Source organism: Toxotes jaculatrix, chromosome 13 (assembly GCF_017976425.1).
Source record: "Toxotes jaculatrix isolate fToxJac2 chromosome 13, fToxJac2.pri, whole genome shotgun sequence".
NCBI classification, from domain to species: Eukaryota; Metazoa; Chordata; class Actinopteri; family Toxotidae; genus Toxotes; species Toxotes jaculatrix.
Window position 1 is genome coordinate 25622748 of NC_054406.1, and position 21112 is coordinate 25643859.

The window sequence follows — 21112 nt, forward strand, 5'->3', positions numbered from 1 at the left end:
TTCCAATTTGGATGTGAGAGGCTGAGGATAAGGCTTTCAAATGTGCTATAACTCGGCTTAGGTCTAGGATTAATTAATAAACTTGAGTGGTAGATTGCTGCCACTCCTCCTCCTCGGCCTGTGCCTCGAGGAATGTGATCATTAATATGACTAGCAGGGGTTGACTCATTTAGACTGACATACTCTTCCTCCTGCAGCCAGGTCTCAGTCAGACAGAATAAATCAATCTGCTGATCCATTATCAAATCATTTCAACAGAGATTTAGACAAGAGAGATCTAATGTTTAATAGCCCACATCTAATTGTGGTGTTTTTAGGTTCAGACACTTTCATAGTATTAATTTTTTCAAGGTTTTTATGAATAACACCTCTTGCATTTTTTGGTTTATACACTTTTTGTTGACGGGGAGCAGACACAATCTCTACAGGATAAAGGAAATTGTTGGAATGGTAGGAATCATGGGTGGGTGACAGCTCTAGAGAAACTGCAGAGAAGCGTGTAGGACTGCAACTCTGCTTCCTGGTCTCAACTCTGGGTTGTCATGACTTTGGTTGTCTAATAAAATCTGTCTGTGGCAGTGGCCAGAGGAGGAGTAGCCCTGCCGACTCATTCCCCTGCTGAGTGGAAAAGCTGTGGAGGCCTACAGCCATGGATAAAGACAGATCCAATTGTTACAAGTTTGATATCTCGGCTGAAACTTACAGTCAGCGGTTCAGGGCCACTTCAGTGCCGGCTGGGGAGATGCCAGCGTACCATCGACTTAAGGGCCTGTATCGGCGATCGATGCAACCTGAACCCAAGAGTAAATACCAGGTGGGAGAGACAGCATGCGGTTAGTGGTGCCAGGCGGTTGCAGATCTTTGGTATTACACCTGGCCCACACCATTCCATGGGCGGGGCACTTAGGTCACTACAAGACATATCTCAAGTTGGCCTCTCAGTTCTTTTGGCCTTCAATGTACACAGATGTCCAGGCATATTGCAAATCATGTGCAGAGTGCCAAAAAAACAGTGCCACTTGTAAAGCAGACCGAGCACCTTTGCAGACCATGACAGTGATTACCACCCTATTCAGGAAAATTGCCATGGACATTGTGGGACCCCTAGAAAAAAGCTCAGCTGGACATCAGTACATTCTCATTGTATGTGACTATGCTACTCGGTTCTCATAAGCTTTTCCCCTGCGGTCCATATCTACTGATCAGTGCTCTTGTCCAGCTCTTCTCTCGAGTAGGCATCCCAGAGGAGATAGAGTTGGGCATAACAGCAATCAAGACATCTCCCTATCACCCAGAGACAGGTGGGCTGGTGGAGAGGTTTAACTAGACCCTCGAGAGGACACTGAGAAAGTTTGTCTCTGACACAGGAAAAGAGTGGGACAAGTGGTTACTCTTATTTTTGCCTATAGGGAAGTGTCATAAGCTCCCACTGGGTTTTCTCCTTTCGAGCTGCTGTATGGGTGGCCTGTACAGGGGCCCCTGGATCTGTTGAAGAAGAATTGGGAGGAGAAACAGCCTACCAAAGAGGAGCAGGGGAAAGGGGTGATACACTATGTCCTGCAGTTGAGGGACAGGTTGGAGCAGTACATAGAGGAGGCCAGATTGAACCTCCTGGAGGCTCAGAAGGCACAAAAGAGGCGGTATGACCAACAGGTCCGCCAACGTGAGTTCAAACCAGGTTAAAAGGTCCTGCTGCTCCTGCCCTCAGCATCCGGCAAGCTGCTGGCTAAGTGGCAGGGGCCGTTTGAAGTCACTAGGCCGATGGGGCCTATAACATATGAAATTTTTCATCCAGAGAGGGGGAAACAAAAGCAAAATTACCATGTAAACCTTTTGAAAGCCTGGGAAGAAAGGGGCCAACTTTTTTCCATAACCTCCCTTCTAGCATGTCAGGTGCAAGAGGAAGATGACTCTGAAGGTGTGGTGGAGGCTTGGAAACAACCAGCCAAGGCGGAGCTCTCTCATCTGGATGGCAAGAGACCAGTTGAACTGCAAGTTATATCTAACAGCTTTCCCGAGCTTTTCGCACATAAATCAGGCCATACAGATGTGTTGCAGCATGTTATCTGGGTAAAACCTAAATACGGCAGGCATATTACCGAGTCCCAACGAAAAGTATTATCAGCAGCCAGAGGATTCACTGTAAAACATGGAAAAACAGGGTGAACACCAGGTATACACTGTAAAAATGAAAGATGAAGCTGAAAAACTCTTTAAACACTTTTCAAATAAACTTCACAGCTTCTTGTTTTAGTCAAATTTCAGCTGCTGGTTTTCACTCTCATCTTTTCTGAGTCTTTTTTTTTAAGTTGACTTAAAATTCATAGAATTGAGGCTCAAACTCTTCAGAGTAGTCAGGAGCTTTCTAACTCTGTGAACCTCTGAAAGACAGTTTGACCAGTTTCTGTCTTTGTTTTTTCTCAGATCTTTCAGATAAACTGTGGCAGCATTTTAGTTTGAACTGAATCAGCTCAGTTGTCCCAAGATTCAGAGAAAGACAAAACACTGATGTTCACAATGATGCTTTTAATGTGAAAGGATGAGATCATGATTAGAATATTAAAAAAGTAAAAGTCAGCAACATTTTTATCCTGTAATAATCGTAGCTTCCATCTTTTAAGGACTGGAAGAGGAAGAAGTTTACAAGGAATCATTTAGAAAAGTTTAACAAATAAACTACTTTAATACATGAATCTGAAAAGGTGTGTGTGAGTGAAAGAGACAGACATGTACAGACTGAACTATGTGTTCAACAGTTTCTCTGACAGGAGGAGACTCTCTCTGCTACACTCTACACAGAGACACTGAGGAACCAGACGACTCGAACCAGAGCCCAAACCCAGGATACAGAGGTTCAGTGAATGTGGTGTTGAAGGTGTAGAGGTGGATCAGTGAGTCAGAAGAGACTCTGTAGAAGGACAGAGAGCCAGCAGGACAGTCCACATACACTGCTACTCTGTCAGAGACAGAGGAGGATGATGATGAGGAGGAGACAGGTGTCTTTTTTTTATTGTGCCAAACAGAGTAACCCTCATCAGAGCAGATCAGATTCCAGGACTGATCGTTCCTTCCAAACAAACAGTTTTCTCTGTCTCCTTTCCTTCTGATTCCTCTGTAACTCACTGATATATAAACCCTTCCACTCCACTCGACCTCCCAGTAACAGCGACCAGTCAGACCATTACTACACAGCAGCTGAGGACACTGGTCAAATCTGTCTGGATGATCAGGATATGACTGATTATCCGAATGTGTCACCTTCCTGTTGTTGTCAGACAGTTTGATCTTTCTGTTTATTGTGTTTGTGTCGATGGTGAGTTCACAGAAATCTGATGGAGAGAAGAAGACACAACACAGCTGTAGTTATTGATCTATCACCTGAACATTGATTGACACATTGAAGATGGTTGAATGTGAGCTGCTTTGTTTTCAGCAATCAAATGAAAACCACACTTACACTTCCTCAGACCTGGTCTCAACCATCGGACTCCACCAGGCTCCACCCTGAAAGGAGGAGGGGGATCAGACCAGCACGTTCTCTTTCAGCATGCAAACATGGACATTACATGGATCTCACACAGAGATGGTTTGGTTATTCTGTTCATTCAGCAAAGAGACAAAGGACCTGGAGTCCTTATCTTGGAATTATACGGAGCAGGGAGGTGACATGGAGGAAAGATTTCATCATTTGTCTTCTCCATTTAATATCACTTTTGGTGTCAGACACAACAAAAGATCTCAGAATGACAAGATCAGGATCTCAGAGAGGTTCAGCTGATTATTGATCATGGATATTTTAGAGTTTTAAGTTCTGTTTTGTTACTGTTTAATTTGAGGAAGTTTGAGGTGAACCAGGATTTTATTTCAAGGAGGCAATTGGTAAGGGAGGAGGGAGGGAGTGTAATGTTGGGTTTGGTTGAAAGGTAGAGCTGGGTGTCATCCGCATAGCAATGAAAATGAATGCAATATTTACGGAAGATGTGACCAAGAGGGAGAAGGTAGATGATGAACAGCAGGGGCCCCAGGACAGAGCCCTGGGGCATGCCTGTAGTGACTGGGACTAAGTGAGAGGTGAATGATTTTAGCTGGATGAACTGAGTGCGGCCTGAGAGTGGAACCAGTTGAGGGGTGAGTTTGTGATGTTAATGGAGGAGAGTCTGTCCAGAAGGATGTTGTGTGAAATTGTGTCGAAGGCTGCACTCAGATCAAGTAGGAGGAGAATGGATAGTGAACCAGAGTCGGCAGCCAGGAGGAGGTCATTGGTGATTTTGAGAAGTGCAGTTTCAGTGCTATGGAGGGGACTGAAACCAGACTGGAATTGTTCATATAAATTATTGCAGGATAAATGTGTATGGAGTTGAGTGGCAACTGTTTTTTCAAGAATTTTCGAGATGAAGGGAAGATTTTAAATGGGTTGAAAATTATTGAGATTGTTGGGATCTGAACCAGGTTTCTTGAGTATGCTGACAACAGCATATGGTCAGAGAAAGGGAGGGAGTCTGCTTTGCAGTCAACAGGTGTAACACCTGAGTAGCACATTAAATCCAGAATGTGTCCTTTAATATGCGTGTGAAGGTTAGTATATTGCTGTAGTCCAAAACTGTCCAAACAGGATGTGAAGTCCTTGATGAGAGTATTATTGGCATTGTCCATGTGAATGTTAAAATCTCCCAGAAGTATTATATCTGGTGAGAGTGTGGAAAGGTGAGTCAGCATCATTAGTGTGTCAGCACTGAACAGGCATCTAAAGTCTTTGGGGTTGTTGTGGTGAAAGCACTCTGAGTGCTCAAAGTGGCTCTGTTGGTACAGGAGCAGTTCAACCAGCTGCAGCTCAAATGTTTCCATGCTAGCTTTGTGCTGATGCAGCATGAAATCCAGTCTGAGAAAGTCCTGCTCAGGTCACAGAAAACAGCTGACCACATCTGATTTAATGATTGTCACATACTTTCTCTTAAATATGACACAATGAGTCATGATGAGATACTGAAGTCAGAATTAGAGAAAACCCCTCTTTGTGCTGTTGAATTCAAAGCACTTCCGTTCAGCTGTGACACACTAAATGTTTCCAGCTCTTCCTCCTCTATCACACACTGTCTGTGGCTGCAGCAGGCCTCTCTATACCTGAGGGTGTCCAGTCTCCAATGTGGATCCTTCAGTCCAGCAGACAGCAGCTTCACTCCTGAGTCTCCTGGATGATTGTAGCTCAGGTCCAGCTCTCTCAGATGGGAGGGGTTGGAGCTCAGAGTTGAGGCCAGAGAAGCACAGCCTTCCTCTGTGATCAGACATCCTGGCAGCCTGCAGACACACACAACATCACACAGGAACCCTCTGTCAATACCTGCTGCTCTGTATTGTTGTTCTTTTTTGTTCATATTTTTGTTTTTGGTTCTGGTCCATTTTGGTCAAGGTTCAGTGCATTTAAGGCAAATTCCTGAAATGATGAATAATTGTCTGAGTCTAGAAAGTTCTGCTGAACTTAAGTAAAATTTACTTTGAACAATCCTACACAAGTTGGCTGTTTATCCACTGATGTAAATCAGTTATGAGCAAATCATCAGCTAAACAGGTCCTGACCTGAGAGTCTCCAGGGTACAGTGTGGACTCTTCAGTCCAGCAGACAGAAGCTTCACTCCTGAATCCTGCAGGTCATTGTTACCCAGGCCCAGGTGTCTCAGACTAGAGGACTGGGAGCTGAGAACTGAGGACAGATCTTCACAGCTTCTCTCTGAGAGGTTACAGCTGCTCAGTCTGAAGAGGAAACAATGAAGAAAAAGTCAAATAACATTTGTGTTGAAAGGACAATCAAAGGCACAAAACTCTCAGTTTGCTCATGTCTCAACAAGTTAGAGACATGACAGGTAAATATGACACATAAATAGACATGTACAGTAATGGCCGTAAGTATTTGGACAATTAGACGTGTTATAATCAACACTACAGAACACACTCTGAACTGTATGTCTTGTCTCCATGCTGCATTAAATTAAAGACTTGGTTCACAACACCTGGTCTGATTTTTCCCTCTGCAGGATTAGACCCTCACATTGTTTTAACATAATGATGCAGATGCCACTTTTGTCCAGCCTAAAAGTAAAGTTTGTTACTTTTACACTTGTCTATTGCAATTCCTTATTATCAGGCTGTCCCAAAAAGTCTCTAAAGGCTCTCCAGCTGATTCAAAAAGCTGCAGCACGAGTACTGACAGGAACCAGGAAACGAGATTATATTACTCCTGTACTGGCTTCTCTGCATTGACTCCCTGTAAAATCCAGAATAGAATTTACACGCAGCTACATCCACCACACGACAGTCCCCGAGTCCGACCCAACTAGCTCGACCCCGTGTAACCGCGACACACAACATACAACAGAGATCATAATGTTGCTGCCATGTTTTAAACATGACTGTTTCAGATAGAGAGGTTTTAGATGGAGCTGCAGGGTTTGGTGGAGTTGTGGGGGAAAATGTATTTCTAGCCTAGTTATTTAACTGTGAAACAATCATTATTATCTTATATTGAAAAAATATATTCAAAAGTTAAAAACAGTATTATTATTATTGTCATTATTATTAATAACGATAAAAAAATAATGATAATAATATATTAAAATGTTTAATATTTAATATTTACCGCTTTTCACCGCTGCCTCCACCCACTATCCACTTACAGTTACAGCAGCACACCATCGCTTACTGACGGAGCTGCTCTGTCCATGCAATGTCGGAACAGAAAAATATATATTCCCACAATAAACAGACTCTGAGAGCACGGAACACACTGCAACAGGGTTCCTAACATTAGCTGCTCCAGTCCTCTATCTGTATCAGCAGTGACCATAAATCGGCAATTAAACTATCAATGAAGACCAGAAACCAAAAATGTACCAGGCTGTAAATATGTTTTTTTAGGCTGTAAAGTTGGCTATTTTAACATGGGGTTCAATGAAGAATTGCTCACTTCTGGAGCCAGCCCCCAGCGGCAGCCGAGGAACTGCAGCTTTTTGAACACAGAAGTGATCCTCACTGCTGAAACCTACAACTCCCCCCTTGGTGTGATCTTGTACTGGTTTTGAATCATTATGTCATATGACCTGGAGGTGAATTGAAAAAAATTGATGATATATATCCAAAATTGATGATCAGGAGTGTTAAAATGGAATAAAAAGAGGTGTATCGCAACCAGCCAGTGGAGTACTGTGATTCTGCACTGATTTTGAGTCATTCGGTCACATGACCTGAAAGCTATTGAGTAAAAAATGCTAACATGTTTGACTGTCCACATTAATCCTCAACTTACTCCTTTAGTGAGACCTTATATTAAATTATTAGTACAAACTAAAAGGAATATGGAGCTGTTAATGTTTTTTGCATTAATCTGTGTTCCACTTCCACTCATTTTTGCAATATCTTGTTAAACGTAATATATTTTGTCACAGTTCTCAGTACTTAGTATTAAGTTGAAATCTTGATTTCATAGTGAAATAAAAGTGAATGTCAGTGAATTTTTATCATAGTTTTTATTGACATTAACACTGACATGTAATCATCTAAACCACTTTATAGTAAAGCATAAATGAGTTTCTGTATCTCAGTCAGAGTTCATATATGCAAGCTCTTAAGAATATGAAGCTGAATCTGAGATAGACTGAAACAATCAAAGATTGTATAAACTATGAGAATCATTAGATTATTATACTCAAGAAATATCTGCAGTCATTTCAAACAAACTGGAACTTGATCTGACCTGAGAGTCTCCAGGATACAGTGTGGACTCTCCAGTCCAGCAGACAGAAGCTTCACCCCTGAATCCTGCAGCTTGTTGTTATTCAGGTCTAGGTGTCTCAGACTAGAGGACTGGGAGCTGAGAACTGAGGACAGAGCTTCACAGCTTCTCTCTGAGAGGTTACAGCTGCTCAGTCTGAAGAGGAAACAATGAAGAAAAAGTCAAATAACATTTGTGTTGAAAGGACAATCAAAGTCACAAAACTCTCGGTTTGCTCTGCAGCTCACAGCAAACTAACAGACCTGCATTTGAAAACTGGGCCAAACATCAAACACAGATTTGTTCAGTGAAGCAGAAATATCTGCTCTTTATCCACCTGCTAACCACTGAGGAGTTTCTACATTGATGATCCTCTTCCATTGGCTCTGATTCAAATCCTTTCTGTTTGATTCTATTGGAAACATGACAGTTAAATTTTCAACTCAATTTTATTTATATAGCTCCTTCCACAGGCAAAATTGTATGAAAGCACTTTACAGAGACCTAGAGCAAGCACTTAAGGTGACAGTAGCAAGAAAAAACTCCCTTTTAACAGGAAGAAACCTTGAGCAGAACCTGGCTCATATGGGGGATCCTCCTGCTGATGGCCAAACTGGGTGAAAGGAGGAAAAGGAGGAAGATAAGACAGCTGGGAATGGAGGAGAGGAGGAGAAGGACATGCAGCACATAAAACATGACACAAACAGGGTTAGCAGTGAACAATGTTAGAGGACCAGCATTCAGATTAATAAACAGTAAGTGGATACTGTGTGCTCAGCCGATTACAGTTATGATAGGAAACAGAGCACATAAGCAAAAAGCTGTCATGATTGGTAATTATTTACATTAAAGTCTGCATAGAATATTAATCCAACATGTATCTGTAGCAGAGTGGAACATTAAACATAGTAATGTGTTAGAAATTGTAGACCACAGACAGAGAACATGCAGCTCCGGAGCCAGAGATTCCTGCAGAAAGGTACAGAGAAAGAGAGACCAGAGAGAAACAAGCACAGGACTACGGGACAGAGAGGACACAGAGTTAATGACATGGAATAAAGGTTAATAAATGTGAGAGTGGGTCTGAGGAGAGAAAGAGAGAAGAGGTGTGCAGAAGATCATAGGAGGTTCTACTTTTAGAGATTGTGGGAACCATAAGCAAACCTGCAATCTGTTGGGATAATATGGTACTATCAGCTCTTAGAGATATGAAGGAGCCTGGCCATTGAGGGCCTTATATGTAAGGAGACGGATTTTAAAATCAATTCTGGATTTTACAGGAATCCAATGAAGAGAAGTTAATACAGGAGTAATATGATCTCTCTTGCTAATTCCAGTCAATACTCTCGCTGCAGCATTTTGGATCAGCTGGAGGCTTTTTAGAGAGTTAACTGGACATCCTGATAATAGGGAATTACAGTAGTCCAGTCTAGAAGTAACAAAAGCATGGACTAATTTTTCAGCATCACTCTGAGACAGAATGTTCCTAATCTTCCTGATACTGTGCAGGTAAAAGAAGGCAGATATAGGTCTGTACTTTGCTAAAACACCAGTGTCAAGAGAAGGCATATGACACAATCAGTAATAAACATGACATGTACAGTCAAGGCCGTAAGTATTTGGACAGTTAGAAATCTTTTTTTCTTCGGGCTCTCACCACATTCACTTTAAAATATAATGATGGATATTACAGTCAATGACTGCAAAGATTAAATAATAAATATAAAATCTGATAAATCTGATGATGTCTCACTTCATGTGTATTTGTCCAGTTACTTTTGAACCACTAAAAGGGCTGAATCTCCCACACAGTTCTTTCTATACTGATGTCAACCTGCTCAAATTAGAGCTGAGACTTGGCTCTTTAATGTAGGATCCATTATTTTAATTCAGATTCAATGTGCTGAAGCTCAGAGCTCAGAGATGATGATAAGGAATTAAAGAAGAGAGGAATTTATTTTCCCTCCTGCTGAATAAAATAGCAGAGTCTTTATATAATGATGAATAAATCCAACTATCTATACACTTACAGAGCTTTGTTAGAGGCTTTGACAACTGGCAGCAGCTTCAGAAGAGCCTCCTCTGAAGCAGAGTATTTCTTCAGGTCAAACACGTCCAGATCTTTTTCTGATGACAGTAAGATGAAGACAAGAGCTGACCACTGAGCAGGAGACAGTTCATCTGTGGAGAGACGTCCTGAACTCAGGGACTGTTGGATCTGCTCCACTAGAGAACGATCATTCAGTTCATTCAGACAGTGGAACAGGTTGATGCTTTGCTCTGCAGAGGGAGTCTCTTCAATCTTCTTCTTGATGTACTGGACTGTTTGCTGATTGGTCTGTGAGCCACTTCCTGTCTGTGTCAGCAGACCTCGTAGGAGAGTCTGATTGGTCTGCAGTGAAAGACCCAGGAGGAAGCGGAGGAACAAGTCCAGGTGTCCATTTGGACTCTGTAAGGCCTTGTCCACAGCGCTCTGGTAGAGCTGCGTCTGATCAGGTTTGTATCTGAACAGGTTAGACCACAGGGAGGTTGATTGTTCTTCTAACAGCAAATTGACTCCAGAGTTGATGAAGGTCAGATGGACATGAAGAGCAGCCAGAAACTCCTGAAGACTCAGATGGACGAAGCAGAACACCTTGTCCTGGTACAGTCCTCTCTCCTCTTTAAAGACCTGTGTGAACACTCCTGAGTACACTGAGGCTACTCTGATATGGATGCCACACTCTGTCAGGTCTGATTCATAGAAGATCAGGTTTCCTTTCTGCAGCTGCTCAAAAGCCAGTTTTCCCAGAGACTCAATCATCTTCCTGGTCTCTGGACTCCAGTGTGGATCTGTCTCAGCTCCTCCATCATACTTAACATTCTTCAGTTTGGACTGAACCACCAGGAAGTGGATGTACATCTCAGTCAGGCTCTTGGGCAGCCCTCCTCCCTCTCTGGTTTCCAACACATCCTCCAGAACTGTAGCAGTGATCCAGCAGAAGACCGGGATGTGGCACATGATGTGGAGGCTTCGTGAAGTCTTGATGTGGGAGATGATCCTTCTGGCCTGCTCCTCCTCTCTGAACCTCTTCCTGAAGTACTCCTCCTTCTGTGGGTCAGTGAACCCTCTGACCTCTGTCACCATGTCAACACACTCAGGAGGGATCTGATTGGCTGCTGCAGGTCGTGTGGTTATCCAGAGGCGAGCAGAGGGAAGCAGTTTCCCCCTGATGAGGTTTGTCAGCAGCACATCCACTGAGGTGGACTCTGTAACATCAGTCAGGATCTCAGTGTTGTGGAAGTCCAGAGGAAGTCGACACTCATCCAGACCGTCAAAGATGAACAGAACCTGGACCTCTTCAAACCTGCAGAGTCCTGCTTCTTTGGTTTCAGTAAAGAACTGATGAACAAGTTCCACCAAGCTGAACTTTTTCTCTTTCAGCACATTCAGCTCTCTGAACGTGAATGGAAATGTCAAGTGTATGTCCTGGTTGGCTTTGTCTTCAGCCCAGTCCAGAGTCAACTTCTGTGTTAAGACTGTTTTCCCAATGCCAGCCACTCCCTTTGTCATCACTGTTCTGATTGGTCCATCTCTTCCAGGTGAGGCTTTAAAGATGTCTTCTCGTCTGATGCTTGTTTCTGGTCTGGCTGGTTTCCTGGATGCTGTTTCAATCTGTCTGACCTCATGTTCATCATTGACCTCTTCAGTCCCTCCCTCTGTGATGTAGAGCTCTGTGTAGATCTGATTCAGAAGGGTTGGGTTTCCTGCTTTAGAGATCCCCTCAAACACACACTGGAACTTCTTCTTCAGAGTAGATTTAAGTTTACGTTGACAAACTGGAGCAAAAAGTCCTGAATGAACAAACAAGAAACAACATCAATGACTAATTGATAAAGAAAACATGACATGTTCATCCCCCTAAAGAACACACATGAACATATTTCCCTCCATGTCTTGAGATGTTAGTAAATGTCCCATTTGTCCATCATGTTGAATCTTTAGAGAAATCCTCTTACTGCTGTGCAGACAGTCAGCCAGCTCCTCCTGCTTCATTCTCCTCAGGAAGTTCACTGTGATCTTCACAAAAGCCTCTCTGCTGCTCCTCCTCTGCTCTTCATCCTCACCGTCCAACACCTCCTCATCCTCCCTCTGACTCTCTGAGCATTCTGGGTAATCTGGACTCACAACCTTCTGGATCTTCTTCAGCTCCTTCTTCACAAAAGTGACAATGTTCTCCTCCAGCAGCTGGAACAGAAAACTATATGAATGACACAATCAAAGTAAAACCATGGAGCCAAACATCAGATCCATGTTGGACACACTGACAATCCACTGCTCTAAAAAGTGCAGCATGGAGATTATTGTCAACACAACAGATGTCAAAGTAGTTGTTGTCCATGTACAGACCATAAATATGGAGTCCAGGTGTGTTTGATGCTGCTGGGCAGACTGAGCACTGGGAACCTCTGAGCTCTCCTGGTCCACTCTGTGGAGGAATCATGAAGAATTAGCTCACATTATGTTTGCAGCATCTGTGAGCGTTTTATGGTTTGTACACAAACAACTGCTGCTTTTATGTTCTGTGGTGACTGTCCTGATAAAAGCAAACACTACTGTGCTGTGACATTCTCAATGAGAGGAAACAAGCAATCAGTTCTGTACCTCATGACCTAGAGTCATCACAACAAGTCCACCTTTTAAATGATGAGTTTTAAGGACTCACACTGGGTTTGACAGAAGTCTCACCTCTGCTACAGGACACTAACACAAACACTGGAACTGGATAGGTGCTGAGTTACAGGGAGTTTTAGTTCTGATCTGAATGACACATATAAGAACATAAGAAGTGCTTTTCTTGAAAAGGGAAACATCAACTTTGTCACTAAAGCCTGTGTTTCAGCCTGATCATGTTCATATACTGTGTCATTCATGAAGCCTGGAGACAAAACACAATCACTTCATCTTTCATAGAAGACCAGTTATACAGGACAGCTGTCTGATACATTTTAAACTCAGCTGCAGCTCACTTCTTTTCAGCAGAGGGAGGCTGTCCTTTGAAATCAATGAGACCACCCTTTGACCGGTCACTCTTCATGGACACACAGCTGGGCTCAGGTACAGGGAGGTCTGGTCTCTGATGGATCCTAGTGGACACAGAGATTAAGACCATCAGGGACACGGGGACAGGGACAACATATCTATTATTCATACAGTGTTCTCATAGTAAAGAAGAAAAATGTAGTCAGCTGCAGCTCACTTCTTTGCAGCAGAGGGAGGCTGTCCTTTGAAATTAATGAGACCACCCTTTGACCTGTCACTCTTCATGGACACACAGCTGAGCTCAGGTCCATGTTCAGGTCCAGGTCCAGCAGAGTCTGGTGTGTGCTGCTGCTCTGGCCTTCAACACAACACACACAGAGCTTTGAGTGTGAATAATGATGGTGTAGTGATGTGCGTGCTGAGCTCTGACATGGAGAAGAGTCATGGACAGTTAGAGATCCTCATCTCACCTCTGAGCTTTGGTCTGGATCTCATGGTCCCCACACAGACTTGTTTTAGGGGGAGGGGCTCCCTCCTCTCTGTCCTCACACTGATTCATGATGCTGAATTCACATCCACATCAGCTCACACACACTTTCTACCTTCATCTGGAGAGAAAACACAAATCATTCATCTGCACATCAACTGAAATCATCCTCAGGTTCATGTTACTTTATTTGTACCTGTAGGTAGATTTGTTTTGCAGTCACATGATCAGATGATGACGTCCTTTTGACACATATACACAAAACACAAAGACATGTAACGCAAAACCAACACAGCTGACTATAAACATGATGATAAAAGTAAAAGTGCTCAAGGCTCAAACAATCAGGATCAGAGAGAGAGAGAAGGGTCAATAAAGAATAACTCTGGTAAAAGGTAAAATAATAAAAACCTTTAGTTTAAAAGAAGTTGAAAAAGAGAAAGAAGTTAAAAACCCCCCAAAAAATTAAAACCCACACAATAAATAAATATGTAATAAATACATAAGTAAGTAAGTATGTGCAATGTATCGCTGTAGCTTGTTCAACTCTGTGACAGCAGCAGGAACAAAGCTGTTTTTATATCACTGGGTTTTACATCTTGGGATGATAAACCTCCGACTGGAGGGAAGAAGCTGAAAGTGGCAGTGCAAAGGGTGGAGTCATCATTTAAAATGGAGGTAGCTGTCCTCTGTACCTGTCTGCTGTACAGGGACGCTGGCTTGGCTGGGACTCACCAAGCAGACGACTAGACTTAGACACTTAACTATTTGATCTGAGGACTTCCTCTGTTTTAAAGTTGTGTGACTGAACCATGACACTAAAGAAAATGATAAAATGGATTCTATAAAAGAGAGAGAACATGCTCATTATGGTTCAGTCAGTGTGAAAATGTACAAGTTTCCTTAAACAGTGTAAACGTTTCTGAGCCTTTTTACAAACCACTTCACAATTTTCTTCAAAAGTCAATTTGCTGTCAATGATAGTCCCAAGATATTTGTAAGACTGCACATACTCAATGATCTGACCTTTAATTAAAGTGACTTGGTGCCTGTGGGGTTTCCTCCTAAAATCAATGAGCATATCTTTGGTTGTTGTAGCATTTAGCTGCAGGTAGGATTCCTCACACCACTGAACTAAATCATCAATGACTGGTCCATGGCTGCTCTCACTGTCCTGGAGGAGACTAACAATAACTGAGTCATCAGCACTTTATGATGCTTCTGCTGTCATGTCTGCTCTGACACATGTTTGTGTATAAAATGAACAATAGTGGTGACAACACACACCCTTGAGGAGAAACAGTGGACGAACACCTTTGGTCAGACAATGTACTGTTGACCCTCACTCTCTGTGTCCTGTTGGTTAAAACATCCAGAATCCAACCCACCACATTATTATTTAAATCAAACTGTTGTAGGAGCCTTTTAATCAGTGGCGTTTTTTGGCATGGGCGAATCGGCAACCGCCCGGGGCAACATCACATAGGGGGTGGCACAACCACGTGAAAAGAAAAAAAAAATATATATATATATATATATATGCGCCGCTAAGTGGTTTTCTATTATCTATCATATTACTTTGTGGGGAATTGGCAAATTGGCGCCCCCTGCAGCTGCAGGTGCCCCTGCTTGCTCAGAAGCTGTGGGACGAGGGGAAAGGGGAGGGGGGCACGGGGGACAGTTCACCTCTGGGACTCTCCCAAATGGAACAGACAAAAAGGGGATGGGGGGGTTCCACTGTATAGAGGAGCTTTACAAAGCTAAAGTTGATCAAGTCGTACCTGAGGTCAACCATGTCTCAGGAATGGGTCACTGGCCTTGCTGTCATCAGTATCAATCACTCAATAGGGGAGCAGGTTTCGTATGATGACATTATTGATGATTTTGCATCAAGAAAGGTCAGAAAGGTCAGGTTTTAGTTTTAGTTTTTGTTTGTTGTTCTTAGTGCAATAGTGTTATAATTAGATTTCCTTTGGTGTGTTTTCATTTGTGTGGGAGGCTCGGAGGGTGTCCCGCCCAGGGAGTAATTCAATGTAGAACCGCCACAAATAAAAGCCTGGTGTGTGTCCCATTAAAATCCAGTACTGTAGCATCCTCCTCTCCTCTGTGAGGCCTGTATGCAAACTGCAGAGGATCCAGTGCATGTTCACTTTGCTTCAGGACCTCAGATCTGACCAGTTTCTATAAAGCTTTCATTCAAATTGAAGTCAGGGCAACTGCTATAAAATCACTGGACTTTGGAACCGGGACAACAACCGATCTTTCCAGAGCTTAGGGACATGTTGTGTCTATAAGGAAATATATTGAAGTTTCTTTGAGTTTGTGTTAAAATAAAAGGAATCAAAACAACAATAAAAACAATTAAGAGCATTATCCAGCTCTCTGTCTGAGTTCCAACCATCTAAAAAGACATGAGTACTGCGCTCTGTGCTCTGAAGGCCTGCTGTAGTTTTCATGCTTGCCCAGGCTGAACCAAGTTTGTTTGCTGCCATCTTGTTTTCCAGTTCTGATTTGTAATCCTGCTTTGACTGATTTAGTAAATCATGGTTTGTTTTTGGAAAATATTTTAACACGCTTACAGGGAATGATCATATCCCTGCAAAAGACCATGTATGAGCATGTTATGTCCACCAATGAGTCCAAATCATCCCACAGGACTGTGTGAAAGCATTCCAGTCCATGCAGTTAAAAAGTCCCTGGAGGCAGAGCACCTGCCCACATATAAAACAGTTTTAAAGAGGGAGAAGAAAAAGATCAGGGACATAAAGGTCTGGACAGATGAGTCAGTTCTGTTTGTACTGTGACCAGCCACAGAGATATAATCACCTATCAGAGCCGCTGAGATGCTTTATTGTGAAAGTATTTATGGATTTGGGTCTTTATCATCTAATTCATCAGGTAGAGTTTGTCCTGATAGGACCAGGAGGCCTCTGACTCTGTAGATGGAGTGTTAACTGTCTCTCTGAAAATCACATAGAGCCTGAAAAACCCTGTCAGTCCCTCTGAGCTCAGTCCTGTAGAGTTCATCTAATTGTGGCGAGGGACACTAAGAGGAGGACTGAGATTACTGACAATGCGGGGACGAATTCCTAGCATAAATACTTAGTGAAAGTACAAGACACACAGGTACATTACTGAGGCAGAGACATGAGTTGAAAGATTTATAAAAGTATTTAATAATCAAAAAAACAAGCAAAGACTGGGACTGCTGAAAAAGAAAGTAAAATGTTACAAGCAGATGAAAAGAATATTTGCAACTGAATGAAACAGTTAAAATGTACTTTATTAGAATTTATATACTAAAAAGAAGAAGGCCTCAACATTAAATAAAAAAAGAACAACATATTTAAGGTTTTAAAATTCAAGATAAAACACTAGGCAGAGGCTGCATGCAGAGAGGCAGACTACAGGAAGGAGTGCCAGGAGTGCTACCACTACTCACCCTTGGTGCAGCTAATCAAATTCACGGCAACCTCACAGCAAATGGTGCAGTATACAGTGTCCCTGTGTATTAACTCACATGCAGTTAAGTGAAGGGGCCTCACCACAGGTGCCTAGCCTCTCCACAGTAGCACTAGAAAGAAAAGAATCTCAAAACAAAATTAAATCACAATCAAATAAACAATGATAATATTAAAAAAAATGAAATGTAACCCAATAAACAATAACAATAATCAACAAAGAAAAAATGTAACGTAAACCAGTTGGTTAAAAAAAATTCAAACAAAACAGATTAAAGAAGGATGCAGCTCCACCTCGACTAGGGGAGTATTCCCCACCACATAATGACAGAGAAAGTCAGAGCTGTTCTCCAGCCGCTGTCCGGCCGAGCTCAGACCGCATTCAGCGGCTCAGGTCCGCCTCCTCCACAGGCTGATTCAGGCAGGAAAAGCTGCCTTCAGTCAGCAGTAAGTGGAGCCACAGACTAACAAAGGCTCCGTGTTCAGCTACTGACCATCAGCTCACTCTGCTTCTACTCTGACTCCACCGCTTCTACTGCAAATATCCACACAACATGGAGGATAATGAATAAAGAGACAGAAACCGCTGCGTCTCTGCGCGCCGCCATGTCTGAATAACGGTCCTCCTCCTGCCTCATCCCGACTTTACAGTGACAACTCAGAGTCTACACAACTAAACACCACAACGCAATATAGAGAACACACACACAATAAAACACTAAAAACTCGACCATCAGATAATTCAGTTAACTACAGGAAGTGTTGACGAGAAAAACATTAAAACCGCGGACATTTACCTTCAGACAGAGAAAATCATCTGCGCCACAAACGTCAGTGAAAGTGAAAGTAAACTTGCAGCAACTGTGGGATACAGTGATGGGAATTCCGCAGGGGCGTGTGGGGGATGTGTCCAGCTGTGGCACTACTGACCCTTTTAAGAGAGCTGGAGCTGCAGCTGAGCCGACTCTTTCCCCTCCAAGTTTTTTTTTTGCTGCTTAAATAAATTTATTACTATAATAATGTAAAATGATGTGTAAAATGAATTACTAATGTACAAAACATACACTATATCAAAAGTTTATAATTTATATGGCTTATTATACTCAACATGGAACAGAGTGCTACAAAAAATACATTTTAAGTACAAAAACAAATCTCCATCTCCTGGCATCTCCGGCTCCCAAGCAGGAGTCGGCCAACACGTCACTGCTTCCTAACACCCACCTTCTTGAGAGCGTTGCCTCATGTCTCGTGTCTGCTGATGTCAAAGTAGATGAGGACTGCATCAGTGTCAGTGTAGGACAGAGGACACACATTGTCATAGTTCCTTCAATTAACCCTTGTGTGGTGTTTATATTTTTGTTACTCAGCCAGTGTGTGTTCCAAATACTACATTACTTTACCACCAACCTTAGAAGATTCACTGGATTGTTGGAGATGAAATTTATTTTGTTGAGGCCATACTGGACGGTGTCCAGCAGGAGGTCAGTGCTCTAAATGTATAGACAAGTGTTGGTTTTCACCTGCCTCCTGTCTTTGTGTTGGTCAGAAGCATTTTATCCTGGCTCAGTGGTCACCACACACATTTGTCCCACTCTACTGCAGCAGTCTAAAGGGTGTAGCTGATCCAGTCTGACCTTCCTTCTCCTCCATTCTCTGTCTCTGTAAAATGATCCAGCCCAGAGTCCTCCCACAGCCTGTGGCCCACGTTCAGCAGGATGACATCATGTACTTGTCCCTCTGGCCCGTCCCCCAGCCTGGTGCTCACCATCCCTCTGCTTTTGATGCACTGAAGTTTTTCATGTCCTGGATATCTGACTCTCCATACAACCCAGAGATGTGAGCCTCCAGCAAGAGACAGGCCAGAGAGTACCCCCCCCCACGCACACACACACACACACACACGGAGATACATTTTTACTCTCTTCAGTATTTAGATAAGTTCTAACTCTTTTAGTATTTAAAAGTAATGGTAGGTTTTTTCCCTACTCCTTCTTTCAAAGTTTTATTTTCTTCTACACTTTCCTAAAAAAAAAAGAAAAAAATTGCATCTTAGTAAACAGATGTAGAAAGTTTCAACTCTTTTTAGTATTTAGACAAGTTTTTACTCTTTTTAGTATATAGATTTGTTTCTGCTCTCTTTAGTGTGTAAGATAAGTTTAACTTTGTAGTATTTAGATAAGTTTGAACTCTCAATAGTATTTAATAGCACTTTCTTTAAAACCTTTTAAAAGAGAAAAAAGTATTGGTAAGTCTTTTTTCCAACTCCTTCTTTCAAACTTTCATTTTCTTCTACACTTTCCTAAAAAAAAGTATATATGTTTATTGCATGTTAGTACATAGATGTAGTAGTAAGTTTAGACTTTTTACTCTTTTTACTATTTAGATAAGTTTCTAGTCTGTTTTGTGTGTAAGATACATTTTAACTCTTAATTGTATTTAATAACGCTTAATAAAAAAAAAGTCATGGGAAGTATTTACCCTGACTCTTTTTCCAAGTCCTTCCTTCAAACTTGTTCTTTTCTTCTATAGTGAAAAAAAAAACTAATTCACCTTACTATGTATATAGGTTTAGTGCATCTTAGTACATAAGTCCCAAAGTATTTATCTAAGTATTTCAACCATTTAAAACATTTCTAAATGTAATAATTCTGTCAATTGAGACCAAATTGGCATAACTTCCATGACAGAGGTAAAAGGCTTCTACAGACAATATTCCATCCCAACATGTTCTTCCCACAGTTCATATGTCAGTATAATGACAGAACATACACAACACAAAATACCAATCAAAAGTAAAATGTTATTTTTTTGGATGATTTTTTAGTTTTTTCTGACCTAATTTTTAGTTTATCTAAAGATTTTTTTTGTTTGATAAATTTCCCATTTCCTTTAAGTTAATATTTAAAATTATAACGTACATTTATTAACTGATGTATAAGTTCAAACGTGCATTAGAAGGTGTGTAATGTGAGAGCATGTCACACTGACTCCAGCCACTAGAGGTCAGGAGTGCACAGTTTTAAAGTGCTCTGATTATGTCAGTTTCTGAGTCTCACAGGTAGAACACACATTCATTTAGCTGTCAGATGAATAAACAATGCAACATTCATGAATATTACAATGAACATTTCAATATGAAGAGTAGGAAGAAGAAGTTTGGATGGAACATTGTCAGAGGGCGTAATGGTATGCTAACACCTTTATGTTTCATGTTTTGTGTGCAGTGTCAAGAATGTGAAAATGTAAGCACAAATCTTCAGAAATAACTCTGTAGATATTGTATTTCTAGATGAGAATATAGTTGTGTGGAAAAAATGCAAAGAAACTGCAGATTATTTGTCTCAGGATCAGTGAAATTATATTTCAGCTTTGTGTTTTCACTGTTAGATGGTGGCCCATCTTCTAATCTTTTCGTCCTTTCTCTTTAGGTTTAACTGGTCCAACCTCATTTTGCAGTCTTATATAAAAAAGTCACAATATATCTCAGCTGCAGAGAAGATGTTCTTATCCAGAGAAGTTTTCCAATCTGATGGTTTTCCAGCTGGTGAAGAGGAAGTCCAAAATCACGCAGAGAAGCAGGTGATAGCAGCAGGAGTCCAGCCATGTAGACATGAAGGTCACGCTATGCTTTGTGATTTGCTTTTTGTTTTTCCAAGATAGTTTCAGTGAAGAATAGACCTATGTTCATGTTAAGCTTTGTAGAAGTTGCCACCCTAAGAGATGCATAGCAGACTATTTATAGGTAATTTCAAGCTGAGTTCAGGCAAACTGTATAACATCCTGATAGACATATAAATGTCCAACTGCACCATCTCTGAGTGTGTTTGACCACTTAACCTTTGTAATGTTTGTTTCAGTGCAAACAGAGGACCTGACTGAACGCTCCATTGAAAGAGGCTGGGGGACAAGTTGGCAGAGAACACACAAGGCACTGACACAGTGGAAGATTTACATTTAGCATGACCAGAATGAAGCGTATAAAAAAAACTATTGTTATTTTTCTATAATATTGTAGGTGGGTAAAGTTAAGTAACCCTAAAAAAAGAGACCCTTTCAGAAACTAAAAACTTTGGAATAAACTTTTTAGTGTACAGCAAATCTACTGTTTTTCTCATTTGAAGAGGCTGGTTATGTGTCTTTATTGTGTCTCAGATGAGTCACATGAATAATATAAACAGTATTATTACAGTATGAAGTCATAGTTGTGTTATCTGTCAGCTCGGGTCCTGCAGGTTAGAAATGAGCTATAAACAACACTGACAGAGTTAGAAGATGCTTGTAACTGAACAAAAAAAAATCCCAAATTGTAAATATAATATCTTTACATTTACATACTTTGTAAACATTAGTGGAAAAAATGTCTAATTTAAGCTGAA

The 21112-nt window shown here is 41.6% G+C and overlaps 1 protein-coding gene across 1 annotated transcript in view; it reads right to left on the reverse strand.

Annotated features, from left to right (window-relative positions):
• Positions 1-2784: 2784 nt before the first annotated feature.
• LOC121191840 (NACHT, LRR and PYD domains-containing protein 12-like) overlaps positions 2785-21112 on the reverse strand; it is a gene marked incomplete at its 5' end in the record, with an annotated part of 190187 nt that continues 171859 nt past the window's right edge. The window contains 3 exons of the mRNA XM_041053290.1: positions 2785-3329; positions 3458-3504; positions 5122-5295. Coding sequence (XP_040909224.1) covers positions 2785-3329; positions 3458-3504; positions 5122-5295 — 766 coding nt within the window. The remainder of the gene's footprint in view (positions 3330-3457; positions 3505-5121; positions 5296-21112) is intronic.